This window comes from Hyperolius riggenbachi, chromosome 12 (assembly GCF_040937935.1).
Source record: "Hyperolius riggenbachi isolate aHypRig1 chromosome 12, aHypRig1.pri, whole genome shotgun sequence".
Lineage (NCBI taxonomy): Eukaryota > Metazoa > Chordata > Amphibia > Anura > Hyperoliidae > Hyperolius > Hyperolius riggenbachi.
This window is the reverse complement of record NC_090657.1, coordinates 155,028,920-155,056,613: the sequence shown is the minus strand read 5'-3', so window position 1 is coordinate 155,056,613 and position 27,694 is coordinate 155,028,920. Positions and strand designations below refer to the sequence as shown.

At 44.7% G+C, this 27,694-nt stretch overlaps 1 protein-coding gene across 1 annotated transcript in view; it reads right to left on the bottom strand.

Annotated features, from left to right (window-relative positions):
- CYGB (cytoglobin) overlaps positions 1–26,927 on the bottom strand; it is a 96,522-nt gene extending 69,595 nt beyond the window's left edge. Inside the window, exon 1 of the mRNA XM_068264063.1 lies at positions 26,507–26,927. Coding sequence (XP_068120164.1) covers positions 26,507–26,649 — 143 coding nt within the window. The 5' untranslated portion in view covers positions 26,650–26,927. The remainder of the gene's footprint in view (positions 1–26,506) is intronic.
- Positions 26,928–27,694: the final 767 nt, after the last annotated feature.

The window sequence follows — 27,694 nt, the reverse complement described above, 5'->3', positions numbered from 1 at the left end:
TTTTCTTTGCTACTAATTTTCTAGTAATTATCCATACTACAACCAATTCATTATATCATATTTTTTTCCGCTTCAGTGTCTCTTTGAAGAAAGCATCAGGCAAAAAAGAGAAAATGAGATCTACTCACTCGGGGCTTCCTCCAGCGCCTGGCAGCCGATATGTCCCTTGCCACAGTTCCGGTGTCTTGGGGTCCCACCCTTGGAGATGCTGACCTCGGCAGGTCTACATCTTCTGCACTTGCCTGAGCGCCACTTGCGGTTGCGCTGACGTGGTTCAGAATGTACTGCGCAGGGGCAATAGTTCAGCACGTGAGCCCAATTGCAGGCGCAGAAGATGCTGACCTGGTGTGGTTGTCATCTCCAACGGGGGGGGGGCTGAAACACTGGAGCTGTGGCAAGGGACAGATAGGCTGCCATGGGCTGGAGGAAGCTGGACTCAAAAAATACAACAAAATATTATTTTAAAAAAAAACTTTTCATGATTACCCTGGAGGCTGGTGATGTAGTAAGAGTAGTATGGTTGTTGTCCCCCCCCCCCCCCCCCAACACCTAATTGGGCTGATGTTGCACTACAGTTCTTCTTTAACACTGGTAATTAAGTCCCAAGAGTATGTTTAGAACATGTATTTTGTAAATATACATAAAAGTTGCATGATGAGATTTTGTGCATATTTACTTATGTCAGAGGCAAGTACATCCTTGCACAAAATCTGGCAAACTTCTTTGTCAGCTACAAGATGTTTGCAGCTGTTTTCTACTTGCATTGTTCATTGAAAAATATCACTGTAATTTTTTCTGCATAACAGATTTTGACTTAAAGCACACCTCAAGTGACATGTGATCAGCGTTTACTAAAATGACAAGTAGACGTGAATTGATCGGCACTAGATGGATTGGCAAACGTTGGAGGTAACAGGTGTGGCAGCTGTGCCTCCAGACTGAAGTATTCAATGTGTATGAAAAGAAACAAAGAATCCGGGTACCAGCTCCAAAAAGTTCCAATCAAAAGACACCTTTAATACATCCCGAACAAATCCGACAGACAATTGCTAAGTGTAGGCCTGACAGCCGTTTCACAAGATATGACCTGCTTCATCACAGGCAAGAGTTCCACGCTGTGTAGCCTGGGCCGAAGCTACCATAGGAAAAAATAGGCAATTGCCCCAGGGCCCCAGAGCCTGTAAGGGCCCCCAAGGTGTCCATCCCCATCTTAACTGTTGCTCCCCAGGGACTCTGCGGAGTCTTTGGCAGAGTGGCATCTCATATGTGCTGGCGGGCAAGTGAGACACTACACTGACATAGACACTGCAGAGGTCCTCATTAAGTTGGGAGGTGATTGGGGGAGGGTCAGCAGCCAGCTCAGGGGCCCAGGAGTGAAATTTGGCTGCAACAAAGGGCCCCTAATGACTCCTTTTGTTCAGGGGGGTGTCTGTTGGGGAGCCCCCAGGCTAATTTTGCCCTAGGGCCCAATTGTTACTTGAACCAGCCCTGTGTGTAGCTCTGTTGAGGATGTTTTAAAGAGAACCCGAGGTGTGTTTAAAGAATGTTATCTGCATACAGAGGCTGGATCTGTCTATACAGCCCAGCCTCTGTTGCTGTCCCAAACCCCACTAAGGTCCCCCCGCACTTTGCAATCCCTCATAAATCACAGCCATGCTTTAAGGCTGTATTTACATCTGTAGTGTCAGTCTCAGCTGCTCCCCCGCCTGCTGCATAGCTCCGGTCCCTGCCCCGTCCCTTCCCTCCAATCAGCAGGGAGGGAAGGGATGCAGGCGGGGACTGGAGTTCTGCAGGAGGCGGGGAGAGCAGCAGACTGACACTATAGAGATAAACACAGCCAGCTCTGACAAGCTGTTTGTCAGCAGCGTGGCTGTGATTTATGAGGGATTGCAGAGTGCAGGGGGAGCTTAGGGGGGTTTGGGATAGCAACAGAGGCTGGGCTGTATAGGCAGATCCAGCCTCTGTATGCAGATAATATTCTTCAAACCCACCTCGGGTTCTCTTTAAAGGTGTCATTTGATTGGAACTTTCTGGAGCTGGTTCCCGGATTCTTTGCTTCTTTTCATTCAAAAAGCGTTTTCTATAACAAGGTTATACCGTAATGTGACTGGACTGCGTAAAAATCAAGCTCTTTGGGCTATCTCGGAAAACTAGAAACTGCGTTTCTTTTTTTTGATCTTGTTGTCATATTTTGCCAGCCAGCACACGCCCCTATGAATTACTAGGTATACCAAGTGTTACCGTAAATGCTTTTTGAATGGGCACAGAAGTACGTTTTTCTGCCTATACAACTAGTGTGTAATGAGGCTTTTGAAGAAAACCTGTATTGAAAATAAGCTGATAAGATAATTAATTGTATGTGTAGCACAGTTAAGAAATAGAACGTTAGTTGCAAAGCAAAGAGTGTCATGTTGTTTTCCAGCAGTGGCGTAGCTAAGGAGCTGTGGGCCCCAGTGCAAGTTTTACATTGGGCTCCCACAAGTACTCTATACATAACAATTGATATGGCACACCAAAAACTGCCAAGGACAACCACAGTGTCAGAGGTGCAAGAAGGGGAAGGGAACAGCAACTATTCCAAGCATCTATAGAAATGATTATTACCCACACAGAACCAATAAAGAGCTAATACTGTGGTTGAGAGTGGGCCCCACAGGGTCCGTCTGGCCCAAGGGCACTGATGTGGTCGCAACCTCTGCACCACCTATTGCTACGTCACTGTTTTCCAGTACAGGAAGAGTTTAAAAAACATCAGTTGTTACCTACACAAAAGACCTTCTCTGAGCTAGTCCATCCAACTTGGGTTAACTTGGGTGTCACTCTAATGAATTTAGCAGCATCTCAATGTAAACATGGCCTGGGCTGATGAATATATAACAGGGTCTGCTGCCAGCACAGTGTAGTAGTCAGTGTCAAAGTCTGAGATTATGTGCTAAAGGAGGGGGTATATGATTGGTACATTGATTTTCCAACATGAGTATGCCTGATCCATGCTGTGATAAGCTAATGTGTATCTTGGTCTCTGAATGACCCAGTAAAAGGCTGCTGGTGGTCTAATTAATGTTCCGACATAAAGCAAGATAAAAATCACAGGGTGACCGCAGAAGCTACCGAAACACGAAAAAGGAGGAGGCTGAGAAAAGGTTAACGCTTTCCAATGCCAGAGGGGCCTAGAATTCATTAATTGCATGAATGCCCACCAGTATATACGTTATATAAACACATTATATATTAATACATCTGCACAGTGGCAGGGCCTGGCCCCTTGCAGACAGCATGTAATTCCAATTTAATGAGCAGATGCTAATTAACTATGTAATTATAACAGCCGCCCTTGGCGAAGTGACAAATGGCCAGAGAGATGCCAGCGCAGCAGCAGGAGGCAAGTGAGGAAGAGGAGGAGAGAAGGGATTGAGGGGAAACAGAGTGGGAGGAGGGAACAGGTACAGAGCGAGAGACAGAGAGCATGGAGAATGGCTGAGGTGACAAGAGAACCCCGCTGCATGAGGATTCCCCCGAGAAAATGCCTCATTCTTCCAATAATCCTTCTCCATGACTCACATTCATGACTCATTCTGCTTTCACAGGTGTGTGGCTGATCCGATGGAGAATCGTGCTTCACACAAGATAATATTTACAGGCATAGGAAGTGAATAAGGAAAACTGAGCTCAGTAGCTTCTAGGAATTATGAACAGTCTCGGATCCAGGTCTGTACTATATATAATTCATGGAGTTGGAAAGAAACAATTCTAGAACCATCTGGCTCTTCAGCCTCCACCTTAAAGCGGGCTTGTCAGCCATAAAAGCAAATTCCATTTACCCACTGCTCTGTGTTCATTATGTAGCCTACAATCTGACCTTGCATTGCACGCATTCCAATATAATCTTCAATGTTTCTGCTGGAATAAATCGCATTTCTGTCAGCCTGGCTCTATTCTGGTACATTGCCAATGAGAAGGAAGCTTGCTATCTCCCCTCCCACATTTCTGCTACTCACTGATTGGCTGAGAGCAGTTCAGTGTGACAGGCTGAGGCTGAGAAGCCTATTTCTGCAGAAGCTGTTGAAATACGATTTATATATATGCTCACATGAGTTTAAAAAGCAAGCTAGATATGACAGTGCAGTTTCTAGAAGAAATAAAGAGTAAGGGAGGAAATTACATCAGGAATGGCTTCAGTCAGAGGCAGTAAAAATGGAAAATGCCTGAAACCGTTTTCTCTTTATTTACTATATGAAATTCACTGAAATCAAAATGTGGACAGTATAATACATATGTTATGTAAGTAGAACAAGTATTTATCTACTTATATATATATATGTGTGTTTTTTTCTGGGATAGTATGGCTCTCCCTGCTGCTTTAAAGGCAGCCAAACAACAGATCTATGCCATTTTTAAGTACTACTTGTATCATTCATATCTATTTCCCAGGAATCTGTAAGAAACTTCTAAATGCTACTACAGTTATTGTAAAACCAAACTAGGGTTCGAATCCTGGCTGCAACCAGCTATCTATTAAATAAGGAGTTCTTGGGCAAGACTCCCTAATGTTCCAGGGTAGCCTAGTAAGCACGCCCTGAGTGGCTGCTGCTCTTTGAGAGTCCCTTTATACTTGGTGTGGTGCAATTTGTGCACAGCAAAATGGCTACTGCAACCCATGCCATGGCACCGCACAGGAAATATGCCACGTGCACAATACACACATGTTGTATTGTGACAACGATCCAAGTCCCACTTTGGTTCCTAGGAGAAGCATTTAGCACATGCACTAAGCCTCTCTCTATTCAAGGAGGTACTGGATGTTAAAGCTGCAATCCACTCCCTGGTGTTTATGCCTATTCAGTGAGCAAGGCTGGAGTATGGGGGAGATGTGGCCTGAGGGTGTGGGGAGTTATGGGATTGGATAATGGGGCCACTTCCAGCCTGGGTGCAGTGGCGTAGCAATAGGTGATGCAGAGGCTTCCACCACACTGGGGTGCACTAGGGGCCACCTTCATCCATCTTATTAGCTTTTCATTGGTGCTATGCTGGTAGTGAACACCTCTTTATGTGCATTGAGTAGTGGTAATCCTTAACAAGCTATTTTCTCTGATTACACCTCTCTGACACTGCAGCTGTCCTTCGTAGGTTTTAGGGCGCCACATCAATAGAGTGATTGAGGCCCCATCTAGAACTCGTACTGGAGCCCCAAGCTCTTCAGCTACACCACTGGACTGGACTGTTGAAAGTCCACCTATGGCCAAGAAGTAGTAGCCACTTCTCATCTTTCTTAGTAAAAGCCTGCAGCAAGTTATCTCTGTGCATTAGAAGGCTTATTATTGTTATAGCTGTTTGGCCATAGGTGAATTTTCCCAGTTGTCTGCCAGTCCAGTCCAACACCCAATGAATTTTGGCAGAGGAATCAGCAGCAGCCTGCTACCACTTTTGGTCTATGATGAGAGATGAGGCGTAAAGGCAGAGTCCAGACAGCCAGGTTGATCCTGGAAGAAGCAGGTCAGTCCATTCAGTTGACAATACCCTCAAATTTGAGGATCCCTAGAGGTGACTATGGAGATGGGGTTGGGAACTTTGTTGTGCTAGACAGACTGGGGAGGGGGACATGTTCAAAACGATGTAGATGGGCTTTAAGGGAAACTAAACAATGGTCTGTATTTGTCATTTTCTTATTCTTATTATCTTACCCTATATTCTGTAATTATAAAGCATAAGCAGGTTTCTGTCTTTTTACAGTATAAGCCTAGACTGCAAGCCAAGTGAACTCTGAGCAATTTACACTACATTCCAACACCTTGTTATGCCTGCATCCTGCCCTGTACTTATCTGGTTGAGATCATTGTCAGATTTCCTTTCTCAGGGTAGCAGGCTTGCTGTGACCAGGATATGCAGGCTTGCTGTGACCGGCCTCAGGCCCGCTGTAGCAATGAATACAGCAGGTTGGGCCTAACAAACACCTTCATGACTATGGGGAGATGCATACGATATTAGCAGTAACTTTCCTCTCACCTAAGAACACAAAAGCAATCAGATGAACTTTAGCTTGTTTGTCTGATTGCTATTTTGAAGGAAGATTTTTGAACAGAAGTATTTTGTCTGCCCACAGTCAGCTGCTGTAAAATAAAGTAAATTATATCTTGAGTGGAGAGAATAATTACATAGGGGCTGAATAATTAAACCTACCGCGCACAAACAGCGTGGTTTAATATTAGCAAGCGCACGCTGCACGCGGTCCTGTCAGCAGAGCATGCACTCCTAACTTACGTGCGTACCTTCCTGCTGCTGCGGAATGTGCTGGTAGCTGGTGGTAACTGCGATACTTTACTAGCGTGGACGCTACTACCATAATTAAAGTGGACCTGAACTCCTGCACAGGACACAATAAAAAAACATAACAGAAATGCACCCTGTATGTATTTAAAGTGGACCTAAATTAAAAATACAAGATTTCAGCAATAACATCTATTTTCTAAATATTAATAATAAATAGCAGCCTTTTTTCAGCTGCATGATGACAAATATAAAATATTTTACATTTATTGGAGGAACCCCTCCCCTTCCTTTCATATTGCCGGGACAGAATCCGGCAGACTGGTGTAGTAGGAGGTGTCCGGCAAAGGAGGAATTGCTAATGGCTGCCACTTGTATACCCTAGTTATGAAAAGAGAAGCTTTACAACACATGTCTGGTGTGGCTGGGACTAATAGTCCACACAGGTTCAGAAGGACGCGCGCGTGCGCTGAGAGGCAGAACTTTTATGACAGCCTGAAGGGAGTCAGCTGACCAAGCCGGTCAGCTGACGATTCTAACACTTCCCATTGGTCCAGCACTTAGGGGAGGCGCTGGAGAGCGCTTTGCTATATATACTGGGTGCTGGTCATTCTCTGGTTGTCTGCCGTTGCGATCACTACGTGGAAGCACTCAGACTTTATTGTCAGAATCTGTGTTATCATTCTGTTATACTTCAGACTAGTCCCAGGGTGTTGATGATCAAGGACCTCACACCCAAAGATTAGGAATCTGTGTTATCATTCTGTTATACTTCAGACTAGTTCCAGGGTGTTGATGATCAAGGACCTCACACCCAAAGATTAGGAATCAGTGTTACCATCCTGTTAAACTTCAGACTAGTTCCAGGGTGTTGATGATCACGGAGCTCACACCCAAGACTAGGCATTGTTTATTATCTGTTATGACCTTCTGCTTTTCTGACCACTCTTCTGTTCACTGATTTGGTACTTCGCTATATCTGATACTCTGTTGCCAAACCCTGCTTGCCATAGGATTGCCAAATCAGCCTCCTGTCTTTGTACCTTGTATGTCAGTATGTTGCCGACCTGGCTTGTCCGACCTTGAGAGCTATCTCCCGAGCTAAGAGATAGTTCACAGATCAGTCAGTGGCATCCTTCTATTGGTGTCACTCACGCTCTGGTCCTTCCCTCTTCCAGTCTGACTCTTCCCCACGGGAGAGTCTCAGGCTGTGGAAGGATACTATTCCAGCAGTATTCCTTACTGCCTTGTACCTGTCCTCCTGGTATTGCTCTCAAAGTATTACTGTTACACCAAACACTCATATCTCTCAGGTGTCCAGAGGTTAGTAATATATCTGATTATCGGTGTTACTGCAGATCATCAATAATCGGGTATATATCTGTATTCTTGGTGATACTGCAGATCACCAATAATCAGATCTTCTCTGTGTTACACCGATCGTTACAGTTATACTGCGGAGTAAAAGGTGTCCTGGGTTTAAGTTATCATATAACGAGCTACCTGTTGAATAACTGCCTTTCAATGTAAAGCGAGGTGAGGTGTGAAAAGTGCTTAAAAAACATGCAATAACATTCAATAATCTCATAAGAAAAGCTTTTTTTTTAATCCTTTAACACAAATGGCGTCAATTCACCAGAGGTTACCAACCTATTTATCTCTTGGGAGGTAATTTACCTCCTGTGATATCTCCAAATAGCAATTCTCCAGAAGTATAGTGGAAAATATCGACAGAGAGAAATGCAAGGGATAAATGTGAGATAAGTATGAGATAAATAAGTGATAGTTAGTAGTTAGTTTTTCTCCAAATCACAATTCACCAGGGAAGAAAGGGGGTGTGGCCATTTGTTATTTTTTCATCTCTTTATCCCCTGAATGAACCTGGAGATATCGTGGTTTTCACACAGCAGCTGCTGCTGTGGAAGATGGAGGCCTTTTGAGCTTACTCTGTTAGGCCTGGTGCACACCAAAAACCGCTAGCAGACGCAAAATGCTAGCAGATTTTGAAACGCTTTTTCTTATTTTTCTGTAGCGTTTCAGCTAGCATTTTGCGGTTTTGTGAAGCGTTTTTGGTGTAGTAGATTTCATGTTTTGTTACAGTAAAGCTGTTACTGAACAGCTACTGTAACAAAAACCGCCTGGCAAAACGCTCTGAAGTGCCGTTTTTCAAAGCGGTTTGCGTTTTTTCTATACTTAACATTGAGGCAGAAACGCCTCCGCAATCCAAAATCTGCAGCAGCCCGGGAGTATGCGTTTCTGCAAAACGCCTCCCGCTCTGGTGTGCACCAGCCCATTGAAATACATTACCCAAGCGTATCCGCAGCCGCAAGCGGATCGCAAAACGCAGCCGAACCGCTCTGGTGTGCACTAGGCCTTAGACCTTGCTTCTATTATGAGGAGACGAAGGCGCAGGAGGAGGGTCTGTTTAATCGCCCCTTGTATTTTTCATGAGAGAACAGTTCTTGATAATTTTACTGAGACAGAGGTGGTGAAGAAGTTCAGACTCACTCGTGATATGATTTATGATATGATCCGGCAGTAAAAGGCGGGATACTCTGGTCAGGTAGTGGTAAAACTCCGCCTCCTACCCACAATGCTTCACTTTCAAGCTTACAGAGAGGAAAAGTATCCCATGTAAATCATTAATACCGATTACCTAACTCTCTGCTTTCTCACACTTTCCTCATGCATATCTCTCCATTATCCCCTGCTATCGAACACTTTTCTCTCTGTCCTCTCACACTGGTGAATTGACTCCAGAGTGTTAAAATACCTCATGAGATAAACTACCTACCTTTTTTCTCTTAGTAAATCCTCTCTGGTGAATTGACGCCATTATTGTTTTTTATGGATGAATGATTTGAATACAAATTAATTTCACCTCATGTCAGTTACCAAGCCTGTGTTGTAACTGCCAAGAGATTTGTAAATCTGTCTAGTCAGTCTTGTGCTAAAGGTCAGGTCAAACATTTCAGCCTCCTGCTGGCTTGCTTTCTGTACACTGCAGCTAAAGGCCTGTTTCCCTATGACACCATTTCTGAAGTAATTGTGCTTTGGTATTATTGTAAATTGTGCTGCTCTATTCCTACTAGTGCCTTGTTATTCTTGTGGAATTGCAAACACACAGCATGCTGTATTTGTCGTGCAGCAGTGCTTCTGTTCCATTCAGAAAAAACTGAATTGGACTTTGCAATTGCAGGAAAATTGCATTGCAAATGCACAGAAAAAAAGAACATGGACATGTTTGTAGTGGAAACAGTTCCTCAGTTATGCAGGTCATGGATTGGACACAACTCCAAACAAATGAAATGTGAATAGCAGACAGCACTGATCAGGTAACCTTTTCTACTGTGAGGAAGTAGACAGCCCCTCCCTCTCCCATACTAAATATGAGTGCAGAGGGGATCCTAGGCAGCTGATAAAAGTACTTTCTATATTAGTACTCCCACCTCACAGCACAGCACTAGAAATCTAGGCTTAAAGGGAACCTGAAGAGAGAAGAATATTATTATTATTATTATTATTTAGTATTTATATAGCGCCGACATATTACGCAGCGCTGTACAGTGTGTATATATATATATATATATATATATATATATATCTTGTCACTAACTGTCCCTCAAAGGAACTCACAATCTAATCCCTACCATTGCCATATGTCTAGATTATGTAGTGTAAGTACTGTAGTCTAGGGCCAATTTTAGGGGGAGCCAATTAACTTATCCATATGTTTTTGGAATGTGGGAGGAAACCAGAGTGCCCGGAGGAAACCCACGCAGACACGGAGAGAACATACAAACTCTTTGCAGATAGTGCCCTGGCTGGGATTTGAATCAGGGACCCAGCGCTGCAAGGCGAGAGAGCTAACCACTACGCCACCGTGCTGCCCACTGCTGAATACAGAGAATACATACACTATATGATACATACACAGACATATGACTATGGTAGGGATTAGATTGTGAGCCTCTCTGAGGGACAGTTAAAGAGGAACGCCAATGAAAATAATGTAATAAAAAAGTGCTTAATTTTTACAATAATTATGTATAAATGATTTAGTTAGTGTTTGCCCATCGTAAAAGCTCTCCTCTCCCTGATTTACATCCTGACATTTATCACATGGCGACATTTTTACTGCTGGCAGTGATGCCACTGGAAGGAGATGCTGCTTGCTTTTTTGGCAGTTGGAAACAGCTGTAAACAGCTATTTCCCACAATGCAATGAGGTTCACAGACAGGAAACTGCCATGGTCCTCACAGTTTCCTGCGGGAGGGGTTCCACCACAATATTAGCCCTACAGAGCCCCCTCATGATCCATTTGTGAAAAGAATAGATTTCTCATGTAAAAGGGGGTATCAGCTACTGATTGGGATGAAGTTCAATTCTTGGTTTTGGTTTCTCTTTAAGCGACATGACCAGGGGCGTAGCAATAGGGGGTGCAGAGGTAGCGACCACATCGGGGCACTTGGGCCAGAGGGGCCCCAAAGGGTCCACCCTCTATCGCAGTATTAGCTCTCTGTTGGTCCTGTGCTGGTAATAATCACTTCTATAGATACTTTGAATAGTGGTAATCCTTAGGGCTCTTTCACACTACAGGCAGCAGTCAAAGGCTAAAACGCTGCGTTTTGGCTGCAGGCGTTTTCAAGGCGTTTTGAAGGCGTTTTAACGCCAATACATTACAATCAATTGTAATGAGAAACGCCGCGGTAGGCCCAGAAAAAGCGCCTGGGAGCGTTGAAACGCAACGCTCCAAAACGCGGCGTTTAGTGTGAATGGTAAAATAAAAGTCTATGGACTTTCTTTTACCTAGGAAAACGCCAACTTCGGCCGTGGCGTTAAAACGCCGAAAAAGCCCTCTGGTGTGAAAGGGCCCTTAACACACTGTTCCCCATCCCCTTCTTGCATCTCTGACACTGTGGTTGTCCTTGGCAGGTTTTGGTGCACCATATCAATTGTTATGTATATAGTGCTTGGGGGGGGCCCATTGTAAAACTTGCAGCAGGGCCCACAGCTCCTTAGCTACACCACTGAACATGACAATATACTCTGTACAGCGCTGTGGAAGACATTGGTGCTATATAAATAATAATACTGTCTTAATTTACTAATAAACAATGCCGATTGCCTGACTCTGTGCTGATGCGCTGCCTCTAATACGTTAAGTCAGAATGAGCAGGCCGATCAGGTGCTTGTATGCCAGTTGTACTGGTGAGACTGAAGAACTTTGCATTCTGAGGTCACTTACTAAATATAGTATGGGGGTTCCCTAATCCCCCCCCCCCCCCCCCGGATAGTAATAATCAGCACTGTTCTCTTGGCTGAGCTATCAAGTTTTCCGGTCATCTAGGGGCTCTATAATCAGAAGACAGAGATGAAGACACTCACTCTGAATGGGACTGCACAGTACATAAATAACAAGTTTTAGTTCTGCCTCCTCTCTTTTTCAAGGTTCTCATTTATTTTTAACCCTTTACAGCAATGATAAAGAAATACCATGTCCTTGTAGGTAGTCCCCTTGGGGGACGGCTAGATATTTGATGACCCCTTTATTAAGAGTGCCTTAGGGGGTGGAAAGGTGGCGTAGTAGATAGCACTCTTGCCTTGTCCCTGTTTCTGATCACAGCCAGGGCACTATCTAAATGGAGTTTGTATGTTCTCCCCATATCTGACCTTTCAGCAGCTTTTGACACAGTAGATCATCCCCTACTCCTCCAGTCCCTCCAGTCCTTGGGCATTCACGATCTCGCCCTGTCCTGGCTTTCATCCTACCTCTCCAACCGCTCCTTCACGACTGCCTTCAATGAGTCCTTGTCCACCCCCAACCACCTCTCGGTGGGAGTCCCCCAAGGTTCGGTCCTTGGCCCCCTACTGTTCACCCGATACACATCCTCCATTGGCAAGGTTATCTCCTCCATGGGTTTTAACTATCATCTGTATGCAGATGACACCCAGATCTACCTCCACACCCCTGACATATCCACCACTACCATGGACAAGGTCTCCTCCTGCCTATCAGCCATCTCCTCCTGGATGTCCGCTAGGTTCCTGAAACTAAATCTAGACAAAACGGAATTTATGATCTTCCCACCCCGGCCATCCACGAACCTCCCAGATGTGCATGTCACTGTTAACCACACTACCATTCGCCCTACCTCTCAAGCCCGCTGTCTGGGTGTCACCCTGGACTCCGCACTCTCCTTCACTTCCCACATCCAAATCCTCACAAAGTCCTGCAACTTCCACCTTCGTAACATCTGTAAGGTTCGCCCTTTCCTGACCTCTGCCACCACCAAACTCCTCATCCATGCCCTCATAATTTCCCGCCTTGACTACTGCAATGCCCTGCTGTCTGGTCTCCCTATGACCCGAACAGCCCCACTGCAGTCCATCATGAATGCGGCAGCCAGAATTATCCACTGCACCCATCGCTCCACCACGGCAGATCCCCTCCTAGAATCCCTCCACTGGCTTCCTATCCAGTCCAGAATCAAATTCAAGATACTGTGTCTGACCTACAAATCTGTCCACAAAACCTGTCCAACCTACATTTCCGATCTTACTCAGAGGTACACACCTAGTCGCTCACTCCGCTCTTCCAATGAACTTCGCCTAACCGCCCCCCGCATCACCCAGTCCCATGCACGCCTCCAGGACTTCTCAAGAGCTGCTCCAACACTATGGAACTCCCTACCTCCACCCATTAGGGCAGCCCCCTCCTTCAACATCTTCAAGAAAGCCCTCAAAACTCACCTTTTCACTCTGGCCTACTACCCCTCACAAGTGCTCTAAACCTACAGCTGAACTCTGGTCCCCTACCGTTTGTGTCCTTACCTCTCCCTCTAGATTGTAAGCCTTTGGGCAGGGTCCTCCTCCTTTTGTGTCCTACCTGATCATGCACCTCCATTACTGTGAACCCATGCTATGGATCTGAGTGAACCTAACTTGCCTAATCTCCATGCTCAATCCAGTGACTGACTAAGCATTACCTTGTACTCATACTGTGCTGTGTGATCTGGTTTTCTATTATTCCTGTATTGTCATATTGCTGTATGTCACCCCTAAATATTGTCTGTAACCTAAATTAATGTTCAGCGCTGCGTAATATGTTGGCGCTTTATAAATACAATAAATAAATAAATAAAATAAATAAATCTGTGTGATTTGCCATTATCACTGGGGACATGAGTGATTTGCAAATGAGAAAGGCTTTGCTACCCACTCCCTTCCAAGCGCCCCGCTCAATGTTAAAAGACCTATTGGCCTGTCATAGTACAGTAAAGCCAACTGGATCAGGCAGCCCCAATTACCTCCGCTCTCTGCAACACCTGTGGCCAGATATTAAGTAGTTTCAGTGAACCCCCGACCCCCCCCCCCCCCCTCCCGGGATCAAGATACTGCAACTTTGACTGTCTGTGTCTCACCACAGAGCACAGAGGGGAGAGGAAAGGCGGGGAATAGGCGGAGGTGGTTCAGAGCTGAGCCATTGAGAGGAGGGAAGTGGTGCTCATAATGCCAGAGGGAGCACTTTTGCAGGAGTTCCTTCCCTGCAAGGGACGCCCATCACTCAGTTAGATGCCGACAAGCCAGCTTTTTCGGGGGGCAACAGTGCGGCGCTGCGGGGGGGGGGGGGGGGGGGGGGCACAGATGCGTGTCATGGATCTGTGCTTCCAATCAGCATGCACCCTTTACAGATCAAAGTACAGTAAAGGTGCCCCTTCATCTAGCGATTTTGGGGCTCGATTGACTAGCCAATTAGATAATTTTATCGAATTGAGAGAGAATCGAGGCTGTTCCGCAACTCTCAATCGTCAATTATTGACTGAAATCTGGATGGAAGATATCGGTTGATCGTGAAGGAATCAACTAATGTTCACATGATCTGGAATGGTTTTACAACATGGAGGCACAACATCATTCAGATCAACTGTGAAGGAGAATTGGATAGGATATTGCTTGTAGTGTGTGAGCCACTAGTCAATCCACTTCTGATCAACCACACTGTAGTCGATCGCTCTATAAAGTTGATCGCTTAGTTGTCAGATTCAAAATTGCTAGATGTATGGCTACCTTAAAGGTTCCCACACATCTAGCGATTTTGTGGCTCGGTTGACCAGCAGATTCAATCATTTTATGGAATTGAGAGAGACTCAAGGGTGTTCCGCTTTGCTTCCACTATAGGGGGAGCACATTAGATGGGGGAGGTGGCGGCTCCACAGATTTTCAATAGATTTCTTACTAAAATCTTTTGAAAATCTGTGTTCAATGTGTGGTAGTATTATAACCCTCTCTGATCAGATTTCAATCAGAGAGGGTTCTATCTATAAGTGTACCTGAAAGACCTTAAAGAACAACTGAAGTGAGAAGAATATGGAGGCTGCCATATTTATTTATTTTTAACTACTTGCCAACTGCGTCACGCCCCAGGACCGCCTAACGCCGAGCGGCGTAAAGTCCTGGGGCTCTGCTTTGCAGGAGATCGCGCGCAGGCTGCGTGCGCATCTCCTGCTTGGTGGGCGGAGCAGAGCTCCACCTTCAGTCTCTGAGCAGCGATTGCCGCTCGGGAGTTGTTAGTTGGCGTACCCGCCGTCTATTTACATGTACAGTGCTGCGATCAGCAGCAGCGCTGTACAGGGGACAGCCATGTGACACGGCTGTCCCCCTGGGGGACTCAAAAGCGATCCGCTGAGCCCATCACAGCCGATCGCTGTGATAGGCAGATGGGGGGAGAGAGGGAGGGAGGGTAATTTGCATATAAAAAAAATTCATAAAAAAGGAGACAGTAAATATTTATTTAAAAAAACAAACAAACAAACCTGGGGGTGATCAGACCCCATCAACAGAGAGCTCTGTTGGTCGGGGGAAAGGGGGGGGGGGGGGATCACTTGTGTGCTGAGTTGTGTGGCCCTGCAGATTGGCCTTAAAGCTGCAGTGGCCTATTTCACACAAAATAGCCTGGCCTTTAGGGGGGGTAAAGCCTGTGGTCCTAAAGAGGTTAAACAATATCAGTTGCCTGGCAGCCCTACTGATGTTACTTGGCTGCAGAGGTGTCTGAGTCACACCAGAAACAAGCATGCAGCTAATCTTGTCAGATCTGACAATGTCAGAAACGCCTGATCTGCTGCATGCTTGTTCAGGGGCTATGGCTAAAATTATTAGAGGCAGAGTGTCAGAAGGACAGCCTGGAAACTTGTATTGCTTAAAATGAAAGAAATATGTCAGCCTCTCGCTTTAGTTGTCCTTTAAAGCGGATCCGAGATGAAAAACTAACTATAACAAGTAACTTGTCTATATATCTTATCTAAAATTTAGGTAGTTTCCTCAGCAAATCTAGCTGCAAACAACTTCAACAGTTTATGATTATTTATTCCTGTGATACAATGAGGGCAACCATGTTCTGTTTGTCGCATTACACACAGGCAAGCTGATCTGTATCTGCCACTCCCCTCTCCTACTCCCTCCTCCCTTCTGCCTCTGAAATCTCTGGCTAGTAACCTCCTCCTCCTGCCCAGACTGAGCTCCCATAAGCCCTTGCTACTAAAGGCTCATACACACATCAGACCATAGTCTTTTGAAAATGAAAGATCACAGACCAATTTTACCCCCTTCCATGTAGTATGAGAGCCATACCTACACAGTCTATTCTATGGAGCTGAACTCCCCATCAGACAGAAATCTTTGCAAGATGCTGCACACAAAGATGCTGTAGACATTCAACAGATCAGTATCTGCAAAAGATCTGTTCCTGCAAAAGATCCGTTCCTGCAAAATGCATTCATAGTCTATGATATCTGCAGATCATCATACACACCTTGTTTAACAGACATTCATCTGCAGATCAGATCCACCAGGATGGATTTTCAGATCTGCAGATGATTGTCTGATCTGCAGATGAATGTCAGTTAAACAAGGTGTGTATGATGATCTGCAGATCTCATAGACTATCATTGCAATTTGCAGGAATGGATTTTTGGCAGGAACAGATCTTTTGCAGATACTGATCTTTTGTGTCTGTACAGCATCTGTGTGTGCAGCATCTTGCAAAGATTTTTTTTTCTGATGTGGAGTTCAGCTCCATAGAAAAGACTGTGAAGGTATGGCTCTCATACTACATGGAAGGGGGTAAAATTGGTCTGTGATCTTTCATTTTCAAAAGACTATGGTCTGATGTGTGTATGTGCGAACACGCTAATAACAGCGCAGTTTAATTTGGGCGCGGCTATTCCACCAATGTAATTATCGGCTATATCACCTCTTCTGGGCGCAGACTGTAAAAAATGGGCGCATCTTACGGCTATGCCTGCATTCCACGGCTCTTCGACGACTATTCATAACAGCGCTAAAAGTCTTCACTGCTTAACACGTCTATTACTTAGTTGAACCTGCAGCTACAGCTCTAATTAGCACGGCTCTTGCTTTTACTCCACAGCTGTATTGCAGTAAAGCAATAACCATACAATGTCTACTACTCCTAATTTAATTAAAACAATACTATTTGTAAGCACTGCATGTGTATGCTTTGGAATGTGGTAGATTGTGCAGCTAACAGATGTTATTATTTGTACTGTGCCTGTTGATGGACAGGAAAGGAAGGAATCCCAGGATGCTCTTCCCTGTACATACAATTGTCTAAACTATTTGTCATTCTAGGGTGACTGAGTTTTTAATCTTTGCAACATAAAATGGACTATTTAAGAACACAGCAGAAATACTAGTAACATGCAGTAGCCCATGGCAACCAGTTCTAATGTTGCATTTCAGCAGCACAGAGCAGTCAGGTCTCTAGTTTCTCTATGACCGGCTATCAGTAAGAGCTCGTTCACACTAGGAAATCGCAAAATGCGGGAGTCATTTTTTTCCGCTATAAACGCAGAAAAATCACTGGACGAAGTAGCGTTTTGGGCGCGATCGCGATTAGTTCTATGCATGCTAATCGCGATCGTTCCAGAATCAAACCGCTGCAGGTAACGCGTTTGCGATTAGCTATAATCACAAAACGCCCACGATCGCGGCAGTGAGAACACTGCCATAGGGTAGAATAGGAGTAGCTAGCGGTTTGCGGTAAGCGGGAATCGCGCTACTCCCACTTAGATGTGAATGGGGCCTAAAAGAAAAATTGTCTCTGGTTTCCTGCAGATTCTTGTTTATTATTTCGTCTTACATTCCAATTTCCTGCCTTACTTTTTGCATGAAAACTACCGTATTTCGCGCCGTATAAGACGCTCTGGAATATAAGACGCACTCAGGTTTAGAGGGCAAAAACCAGAGAAAAAAAAATATATACTAAACCTGGTGCGTCCATATTCCAGGAGCGTCTTGTACATGTTACCCCTCAAATGTTGTCCTCCTGTGTCCCATTGTCTCCTCCTGTGTCCTCTGTGTCCCCAATACCTGCCCCATGTGTCCTCTGTGTCCCTCATACATGCCCCATGTGTCACCCATGCCTGCCCTATGTGTCCCCCATGCATGCCCTATATGTCCTCTGTGTCCCCCATACCTGCCCCATGTGTCACCCATGCATACCCCATGTGTCATCTGTGTGTCCCTCATACATGCTCCATGTGCCCTGTGTCACTCATGCCTGCCCTATATGCTTGCCCTATGTGTTGTCTGTGTCCCCCATACCTGTCCCATGTGTCCTCTGTGGCAACCATGCATGTCCCATGTGTCCTCTGTGTCCGTCATGCCTGCCCCATGTGCCTATTTCCCCATGTGTCCCCCATGTGTCCTCTGTGTCCCCCATGCCTGCCGTGTCCTCTGTGTCCCTCATGTGGCTGTACCTGACGTATGCCTCTGCCCGCTCCCCATGCCTGTTATGTGTCCGGCTGAGTTTGTAACATGCCCCCTCCCGCTGTGTTTCTTATCTCTGCGTGCCCCCGCGAGTGTCTAATATGGCCGCTCCTGCCTGCCTTATCTCCCTCCCCCATGTCTTGGCTGCCCCCCCCCCCCCCCCCCCCGGGGTGTTAATCTGCAGTGGCTTACCTCTCTGCCATGCCTGCGAGGATTGGAGACCTCCTTCACAGCCGAACATCTCGCTCTAGTGATCGGCATGTGGTGATTGCGTCATTATCACATGCCGATCACTAGAGCGAGATGCGCGCCTGTGAAGGAGGTCTCCAATACTCGCGGGCATGGCGGAGAGGTAAGCCACTGCAGATTAACACCCGGGGGGGGCAGCCAAGACATGGGGGAGGGAGATAAGGCAGGCGGGAGCGGGCATATTAGACACTCGCGGGGGCACTCAGAGATCAGGCACACAGCGGGAGAGGGCATGTTACACACGCCGGACACATTACAGGCATGGGGAGTGGGCAGAGGCATACGTCGTCTGCCGCCACAACTTACATACACAGGCAGGGAATTCCCGACGTGGCGGCGGGTCGCGGTCCGTATCGGCAGCGTTTCTAAGTCGGGAATGCCCTGCCTTTGCCGTATAAGACGCAGGGACTTTTCCCCCCAATTTTTTGGGGAGAAAAAGTGCGTCTTATACGGCAAAAAATACAGTATATCCTGATTGTAAGGTGACACAAACAAATATCTATTTGTGGCTAAACAATGTAAAAAATATGAAAGCAAAACACAGTTTTAGCCCCTTTTCTGCTTTACTTATATTTATAAAACATTCCTTTCTCTCCTACTAGTCTTGCTAAGTAAGTTAACCATTTCAGCCCGCGGGGATTTTTCACCTTATGCATCAGAGCAATTTTCACCTCCCATTCATTTGCCAATAACTTTATCACTAATTATCACAATGAATTGATATATATCTTGTTTTTTCTGCCACCAATTAGGCTTTCTTTGGGTAGTACATTTTGCTAAAAAATATTTTTTTATAAATGCGTTTTAACAGGAATATTAAGGAAATAATGGGAAAAAAATAACTATTTCTCAGTTTTTAGCCGTTATAGCTTTAAAACAGTACATGCTACCATAATAAAAACCTATGTATTTTATTTGCCCATTTTTCCCTGTTATTACACCATTTAAATTATGTCCCTATCACAATTTATGGCGCCAATATTTTATTTGGAAATAATGGTGCATTTTTTCAGATTTGCATCCATCACTATTTATGAGCTTATATTTAAAAAAATGTTCTAAATATACTCTCTTCACATGCATATATAAAAAGTTCAGACCTATTTATGTTTTGTTTTTGTTTTTTTTATTTGTAATTTTTTTTTATTTTTTCATTATTAGGGTAATTTTTGGTGTGGGGGGTAAACAGTTAATTTTAAATTATATAATATAGGTTTATTTCATTAAAAAGTGCATGCAGATGTAGTAATATTATTTGGCCACAAGATGGCCATCGTGAGCATTTTCTCTTTTTTTGTCCTGGAAGAAAGATCTCGCTTCCAGGATGTACTAGGAAAGCGAGGATTTTTTTTTTAGTCAGAAAGACGTCGGTCTTTCTAGCAGGCACTTAGATCGATGAATTCCCATTCATTGATCGATGGGCTACCGGGGGGCACCACGTGCACGCACGGGCGTGCTCGCGTTTGCGGGCGGGAGCGCGCACCCGCACAGCAGCAGCTGCCTGGACTTGAGCTTCACGTCTCCAGGCGGTAGAAATGGTTAAAGGACCACGATCGTGAAAAAAATTAAAATTCAAAATGCATGTAAACACATACCAACAAGAAGTATTTTTCTTCCAGAGTAAAATGAGCCATAAATTACTTTTCTCCTATGTTTCTGTCACTTACAGTAGGTAGTCGTAATCTGACAGAATAGACAGGTTTTGGACCAGCTCATTTCCTCATAGGGGGATTCTGAGCACGGCCTTCATTCTTTATCAAGACACTCCCTGCAAAGGATTTATGCAAATATGCTAGCCAGCCTCCCTGCTGCCTGAACACTTTTTTGGAAGTTGAATGAAGCAACTGCCATTCACTAAGTGCTTTTTAAAATAAATAAAACCCTGAGAACCCCCATGAGGAGATGAGCTGTTCCAAAACCTGTCGGTTCTGTCAGATTTGTACAACCTACTGTAAGTCACAGCAACATATGAAAAATGTCAATTATAGCACATTTTACTCTGGGAGAAAAGTACTTCTTATGTGTATAAATTTACACGTACTTTAAATTTTATAATTTTCGTGATAGAGTAAAAACAAAAAAAACACACCCCATAAGCGTATGCTTGATTGACCTTGCTAAATGTGCATAAGATTTCTCATATTCATGTTTCCGCTAATTTCATGTTAGTTTATGTATGACATTGTTGCATTTTCATGATGTATCGTATATTGGACCATATGGATGATTGTCTTATGAAAATGTTATGTTGCTTATCTTTTCTGAAAAAACAATAAAAAAAATATTGATAACAAACAAACACTCCCCAGATAACAGTGGGAGTCACATGACTGACTTACTAACCAACAACAGGTAATCACAACTGTAATTTGATCTCTCAGCTGTGTCAGCTCAGGAATCTCTGCTGCCTCGGCAGAGCAACTAACAGGTAAACATGGGATGTTAACCCTGTGTCTTCTCCCACAAAAGCAGGCACACTGCAGATTTATTGCAGGATTTGTATCAGCTGTAACAAATACATGTTTCTCTTTAAAGTTTATTATGCTGTTTCTTATCTTTTAGAGCAGAGAGGAAGTTCTGAGTTCAGGTTTGCTGTAACTACTTAAGTACCACAGTGATTGAAATCTACGCCCTGTTTTGGTGGGCTCCTGGCTGGCAGGACGTAGATTTCAATCACCGTCCACAGCGCGCATCCGCCGTTTCTGTCGCTCCCCGCCGATCACGTCGCTCAAACCCGACGTCTCTCGCCGCAGCTCACTTGCTCTGCCTGTCTCTATGATGGCAGAGCCATGTGAGCTGGTCAGGAGCTGATTTCATTGGCTCCTGGCCATGTCTATCAAATGTAAGCAACTCCCATTGGCTTACATTGGTAGACACGGTCAGGAGCCGATGAAAGCGGCTCCTGAGCCTCTCACATGACTCTGCCGTCATAGAGATGGCAAAGTCTATGTCCTGAAGATCCCGGCGTGCGACAATGATGGCGATTGTGGCGGGTATGCGCGGCGATTGATCAGGATTCCGTTGTTCTTGTACCAGCAGTCTCTGGTCCTTAAAGAGAAACTCCAACCTAGAATTGAACTTTATCCCAATCAGTAGCTGATACCCCCTTTTACATGAGAAAAATAATGCTTTTCACAAACAGACCATCAGGGGGCGCTGTATGACTGATTTTGTGCTAAAACCCCTCCCACAAGAAGCTCTGAGTACCGCGGTACTCTGGGCAAACTGCCACAATGTAACAATGTTCACAGCCAGGAAATAGCTGTAACAGCTGTCTCTAACAGCCAAAACAGCTAGGAGCAGCTACATAACCTGCCCACAGTAAAAATGTCACCATGTAATAAATGTCAGAATGTAAATCGGGGAGAGGAAAGATTTTACAATGAGCAAACACTGACTAAATCATTTATACATAATTATGGTAAAAAATGAAGCACTTTTTTTACTACATTATTTTCACTGGAGTTCCTCTTTAAGGGGGCAGAGACCGCTGGTACTTAAGTGGTTAAGTGTCTATCCACTGACAGGCGTCAGACAACACAAGCATCTAAGCAAGTTTAACTGACAAATTTGTATGTTGAACTGTGATGTCCTTAAAGGAATACTGTAGGGGGGTCAGGGGAAAATGAGTTTAACTTACCCGGGGCTTCTTACGGTCCCCCGCAGACATCCTGTGCTGGCGCAGCCACTCACCGATGCTCCGGCCCCGCCTCCGGTTCACTTCTGGAATTTCAGACTTTAAAGTCTGAAAACCACTGCGCCTGCATTGCCGTGTCCTCAATCCCGCTGATGTCATCAAGAGCGCACAGCGCAGGCCCAGTATGGTCTGTGTCTGCGCAGTACACTCCTGGTGACATCAGCGGGAGCGAGGACACGGGCGTGCAGGCGCAGTGGTTTTCTGACTTTAAAGTCAGAAATTCCAGAAGTGAACTGGAGGCGGGGCCGGAGCATGGGTGAGTGGCTGCGCCAACACAGGATGTCTGCGGGGGACCATTAGAAGCCCTGGGTAAGTTCAGCTCATTTTCCCCTGACCCCCCTACAGTATCCCTTTAAAGAAAACCTGAACTGAAAATTAAGTCAGAATAAACATACACAAGTCATACTTACCTCCCGTGTAGTCTACTCATCAAGCTCTTTTTCCTCTCCTGCGTCCTATTTGTCTACTGTGATCAATGGAATTCTCTATCCTCCATTTTGAAAATGGCCATTACCCCATAACAGCTTCCTGGTCAGCACACTGTTAAACTGTAACATCGCCCACTTGAGCCATAGGAAAACATGGACACATCAGTTCTCCTCTCAGCTGTAACTGACAGCAACTGATATATAACTGACAGCAACTGATTAATTTCAGTTCTGACAAAACGTTGTCAGAACTGGAAGGGATCATTGTCAGAAGAAAATGGAGAGCTTCTGAGAGGAACTGACGGCAAGGTAACTATGTAATGTTCATTTGAAGTTACCTCATGTGTTTATTTTAAATAATTTTACTCAGTACAGGTTCCTTTTAAATGTTGCTGTATCTAATGATTGTTCTATAAAATTACTATAAAATAGATAATACTAATTTAGTAGCATTTATCAAAAGTTAAATTTACATTGTATGAATATCTACTACTCTTTTAAATTCCATTCTTGGTTTTACAAACTTTGAGTTACATGGCTGACTGCTGTGTACTGTCTTTTGGAAAGGGGGGCTGAATCGGAAACAGTAAATTCGGGCGCCTGAGGCTAGTGGACAAATCGGGCGCCGCCATTCACTCCTATAATAAATATCGTTTAATGGGCGCCCGATAGGAAAAAAGGGCGCCGGAGAAAACTAACGTTTTAAAAGCGGCGCCCGGAGACTTAATGTTTTATTACTGTTTCTCATGATTACACATTATTTAATGATTTATACATTTTTAAATATTATTTTTAAATGAAAAACAGTACAATATTTTTTCCCAAACATTATTTTTAAACGAAAAACAGTACTTTTTTTTTTTTACATTATTTTTAAACGAAAAAAACCAGGTTTAGGCACCAACAGGGGGGTCTTAGGTTTAGGCACCAACAGGGGGTCTTAGGTTTAGGCACCAACAGGAGGGTCTTAGGTTTAGGCACCAACAGGGGGTTTTAGGTTTAGGCACCAACAGGGGAGTCTTAGGTTTAGGCACCAACAGGGGGGTCTTAGGTTTAGGCACCAACAGGGGGGTCTTAGGTTTAGGCACTAACAGCGGGGTCTTAGGTTTAGGCACCAACAGGGGGGTCTTAGGTTTAGGCACTAACAGGGGGGTCTAGGGGTTAGGGGTAGGTACAGGGAGGGTTACTTAGTAATTTTTTTTTAAACGTTATTATACGTTTCACTATTTAAACGAAAGATTAACGTTTTTACAATTGCCGATTTAATGCACATTATTTAATGATTTATAACTTTAAAAAACATTAATTTTAAACGAAATACAGTACAATACAATTTTAAACGTTATCTCTGCTTATCGTTAAAAACCCGCGCCCTTTTTTCCCAGCGCCCCTTTTTAACGTACGCGGCTGAATCACCAAGCTGCCACTCACTACTATGGCCAATCAAGATGTGGGAGGGGAGCAGGCCCAAGCAGCTTGTCACCCTCTCACACAGGGCTCAGAGGTAGAAGGGTGGTACGGGCAGCAGAAGGCAGGCATATGGGTGGTTTGGTGAAGTCTCCAAACAAGAGGCTGGACCACAAGGAGCAGCAGTGTATTTAGGGTTGGGGGGGGGGTGTAAATTCTCAGTAAGAGAGGTGGTGCTGGGACTTTAAGTAAAAATTATACTTTCTTACATGCAAACGAAGTCGTATTTGTAAAAGAGTCTGGTTTTCTTTAGTCTGCCTCCACTTTCCAGGTCTTCAAGGGACTTAAAGGACAACTGAAATGATAGGCATATGGAGGCGGCCATGTTTATTTCCATTTAAACGTTGCCTGCCAGCCCTGCTCATCTATCTGGCTGCAGTAGTGTCTGAATTACACCAGAAACAATCACGCAACTAATCTTGTTCAGGGGCTATGGCTAAAAGTATTAGAGGCAGAGGATCAGCAGGACTGCCAGGAAACAGGTATTGCTTAAAAGGAAATACAATAAGTATGGCAGACTCCATATACCATTCGCTTCAGTTGTCCTTTAAAAGTAACTCTTTACAATCACCTTCAAGTGCGCAAACATTTTCCCTGCTTTATTATATATAATACTTAGGTAAGGTAAATACAAATATTTATTGAGTTGAACATAATGAAGTAAAACTTCTTTTCCCATCTTTTTATGACACAAATGATCAGTTCACAGCAAGTCTCTGGCTTCAACATGAGGAAGGTATGCAAACAAGGCTAACATCTCTTTTGGCCACAGGTAAATAGCAAAAGCTGTAAAAATAATAATCATAATATTGCCACAGTATAACCTGGCTATAGTAAACTCTGATATAGTAAAACTTCGGGTTGGGTAAACTAAATGCCCAGGTCCCGCCCAAGCCTCTTTGTAAGTACCGGTAAATAATGGGAGTAAAACCTGGTATAGTAAACCTGGATATAACAGAACTTCTGTTATAGTAAACCTGTTTTTGGCCCCTGCAGTATTCTGTATCCGGCTACAGTGCAAAGTAAACAGGCACATGCATCGTACGCCAGTCAGAGACCCATAAGCAGTCAATGGGTAGGCTGGCAGCCAATTGTAGCCTGCTCACTATCTACACACTAGTCTGGGCCTGCGTGGATTACCTCAAAAGCACCAGCCAGTGAGACCTATGCTTCCTGTGTAAGCGGCTGCCTGATTACTGAGGGTTATTGCCTGTCGTCTGTGACTTGCTTGTGCATGGCTGCAATACTACAGCATCATCCAGGCTGCACAGAAATGTGGTCTGAGGCGCACACTACAAGTACTGTACCTACATTAACTGGTGAGACCCATGCTTTCTGGGTAAACTGCTGTTTGAACACTGAAAAAATTGCCTTTCATCTGTGACTTGCTTGTGCATGGCTCCAACACACCAGTATCATCCAGGCTGCACTATCCGTACTGTACTTAAATTAACTGGTGAAATCTTTGCTTCCTGTGCAAGCATTGAGCACTGTGCATTTTGTTCTTGCGCTATCTGTGCTCGCTTGCTGAAGCAATGAAAAATACAAATGACTCCCAATTATTGACTGAATTAAGATACAGTACTATAGTACACTTTGGGTGCTTGAGTAGGACAGTTTCCTATATAGTAAACTTTTGATATAGTAAACCACTTGGAGTTTACTATAAAGGGACTGTACGGTATTTAGCGTAGCTTTAGGCAACATAGGCAGTTTGATTAGCCTCTCCACCTTGCAGTCACTCCCTCCTCGTGTTGGATTGCATCCAGCTCAGCACAGGGAAATAGTAAAAAATAGATGATTTAACATAAACTGAGAAGTCACAGGGTGAGTCCCCCGGGGGCCACAGTGACATCAGCATCCCGGAGTCATTCACCATTATAACCTCTGCTGGATGGAGTTGCCAGCAGAAAGGTACACAGAAGCGTCTGAAAGGGGGGAAATGAATGGGCTGCCGAGAAGAAAACCGTCAGGGAAAAAAGAACGTGAAAACATTGCTGCCTCTTTGCAATACTGGCAGGACGCAACTCATTGATTCCCGCAGCAGTAAACAGTACCAGGGCCCCCATTCCATGAATATGGCATTTGCATACTAAAGAGTCTCCTGCTGATTGGAGAAGCTCATGCAAAATGTATGTGAGAATGTCAGCGAGTGGGAAATCCTGTGCTTGTGCTCAGTGGCATTGCACGGTGTGACAGTGACAGGTAGTGTCCCCTGCATGCGCTGCAAGAGGCAGAGGGGGGTCACACAAACACATGGGGTCAATGGCGTAGCAATGGTTGTGACCGCACCGGGGCCCCTGGTCCATCTTCATCCATCTCTTTAGCTTTTCATTGGTGCTATGCTGGTAATGAACACCTCTGTATTGAATAGTGGTAATCCTTAACTAACTGTTTCCTTGCTCTGATTACACTGAAACTGTCATTGATAGATTTGGGGGCTTCACATCAATAGAGTGCTTGGAGCCCCATGTAAAACTCACACTGGAGCTCCAAGCTCCTCACCTACGCCACTGCATGGGGTCCCCCCCTCTTCTGGGTGCATCAGGATGAGACATCTGGTGATACCCTAACCATGCAGAAAGATGCCATCTCTGGCTGTGACATTACCTTATCAGGACAGAGACCCCCACGTCCTCACAGTTTGCATACACGCGTTCCCAGGTCTCCTTGATGATACCCTTCTCGGTTTCCGTTATCTCCTCCGGTCTCTCCCATCGCTCCGAGTCATTCTCCTCTTGGACTTTCTCCATGGACCCGTCAGGATGGAATGACAGCCCCGGGCAGGAATCAGAGCCCCCCTGCAGAGAGATCAGGATGTGGGAAAGGGGGGGGGGGGGAGGTGGTGGTGGTGCTGAGGCTTGTCTGTACACAGAGCTGGTCTAACAGTCAGAGCTCAGAGCGAAGTCCATCACTGCTGCTGTGTGCTTGTGTGTGTGAATGTCAGCCCAGAAATCAACTGATCAAAAGTAAGATATTTCAAGGCATTGTCAGAATGCTGAGGCAGGGAGCTGATCTCCTGTCCCTCCTCTTCCCCCTCCTCTTCTTTCCTTCACTATTTCGGTCCCTGCCTCCTTCCCTCCCCTTTTCACCTTCTTCTGTATCTTAACTCTTTCTTCTTACCCTCCCTCCTCACCTGCCCATCTTCCATCAGCGTGTTCATACTACAATCTGTGATCCTTTCTATCTGCATCTCCTGCAGGCTGCCCATTGTGATGTGCTTTTATCTGTTCCTTCCACCTGCTTGTAATTCCAGTTCCTTTGCTTGCCTGTCAACTCTCTCCCCATCTCAGTCTGTCCAATTTCTCCTACACCTACTCAGTTCTTTACATGTATCTTTTATCTTTCCTTGTGCTTTTCTATTGATCAGGATGGCTTTTCAGGCATCCCTCTCACTGCCTTTTTGTTGCCACCTGCGTTCTGCTCCTGACTTAGAAACATAGGCTTTTTTTTAAAAGCTCAAATCGTTGCCTAGTTAATGGGAACCCAGAATAAAATGTATCTTTTACTGACGACTTTTTCATTTGAATTTTTGAAAAAAAAAAAGAAAACACTGTAAAATGCACAATAAAACTGCAGTCATTTGAATAAATGCAATAAGGGAGAAACAGCATCCAAGGATATAATAACACTTTGTTAAAAACAGATAAAATAAAAAGATGAGGTGGCTTACCTCAATCAAGACAAATGTAATAAATTAATTTTATTATGCACTGTTTCGAGGGTGTATGTCCACTTCCTCAGGCGGATTAAAGTGCCATGAGGTGCTCGGCACTTGGCACTCAGCACACTTTGGCA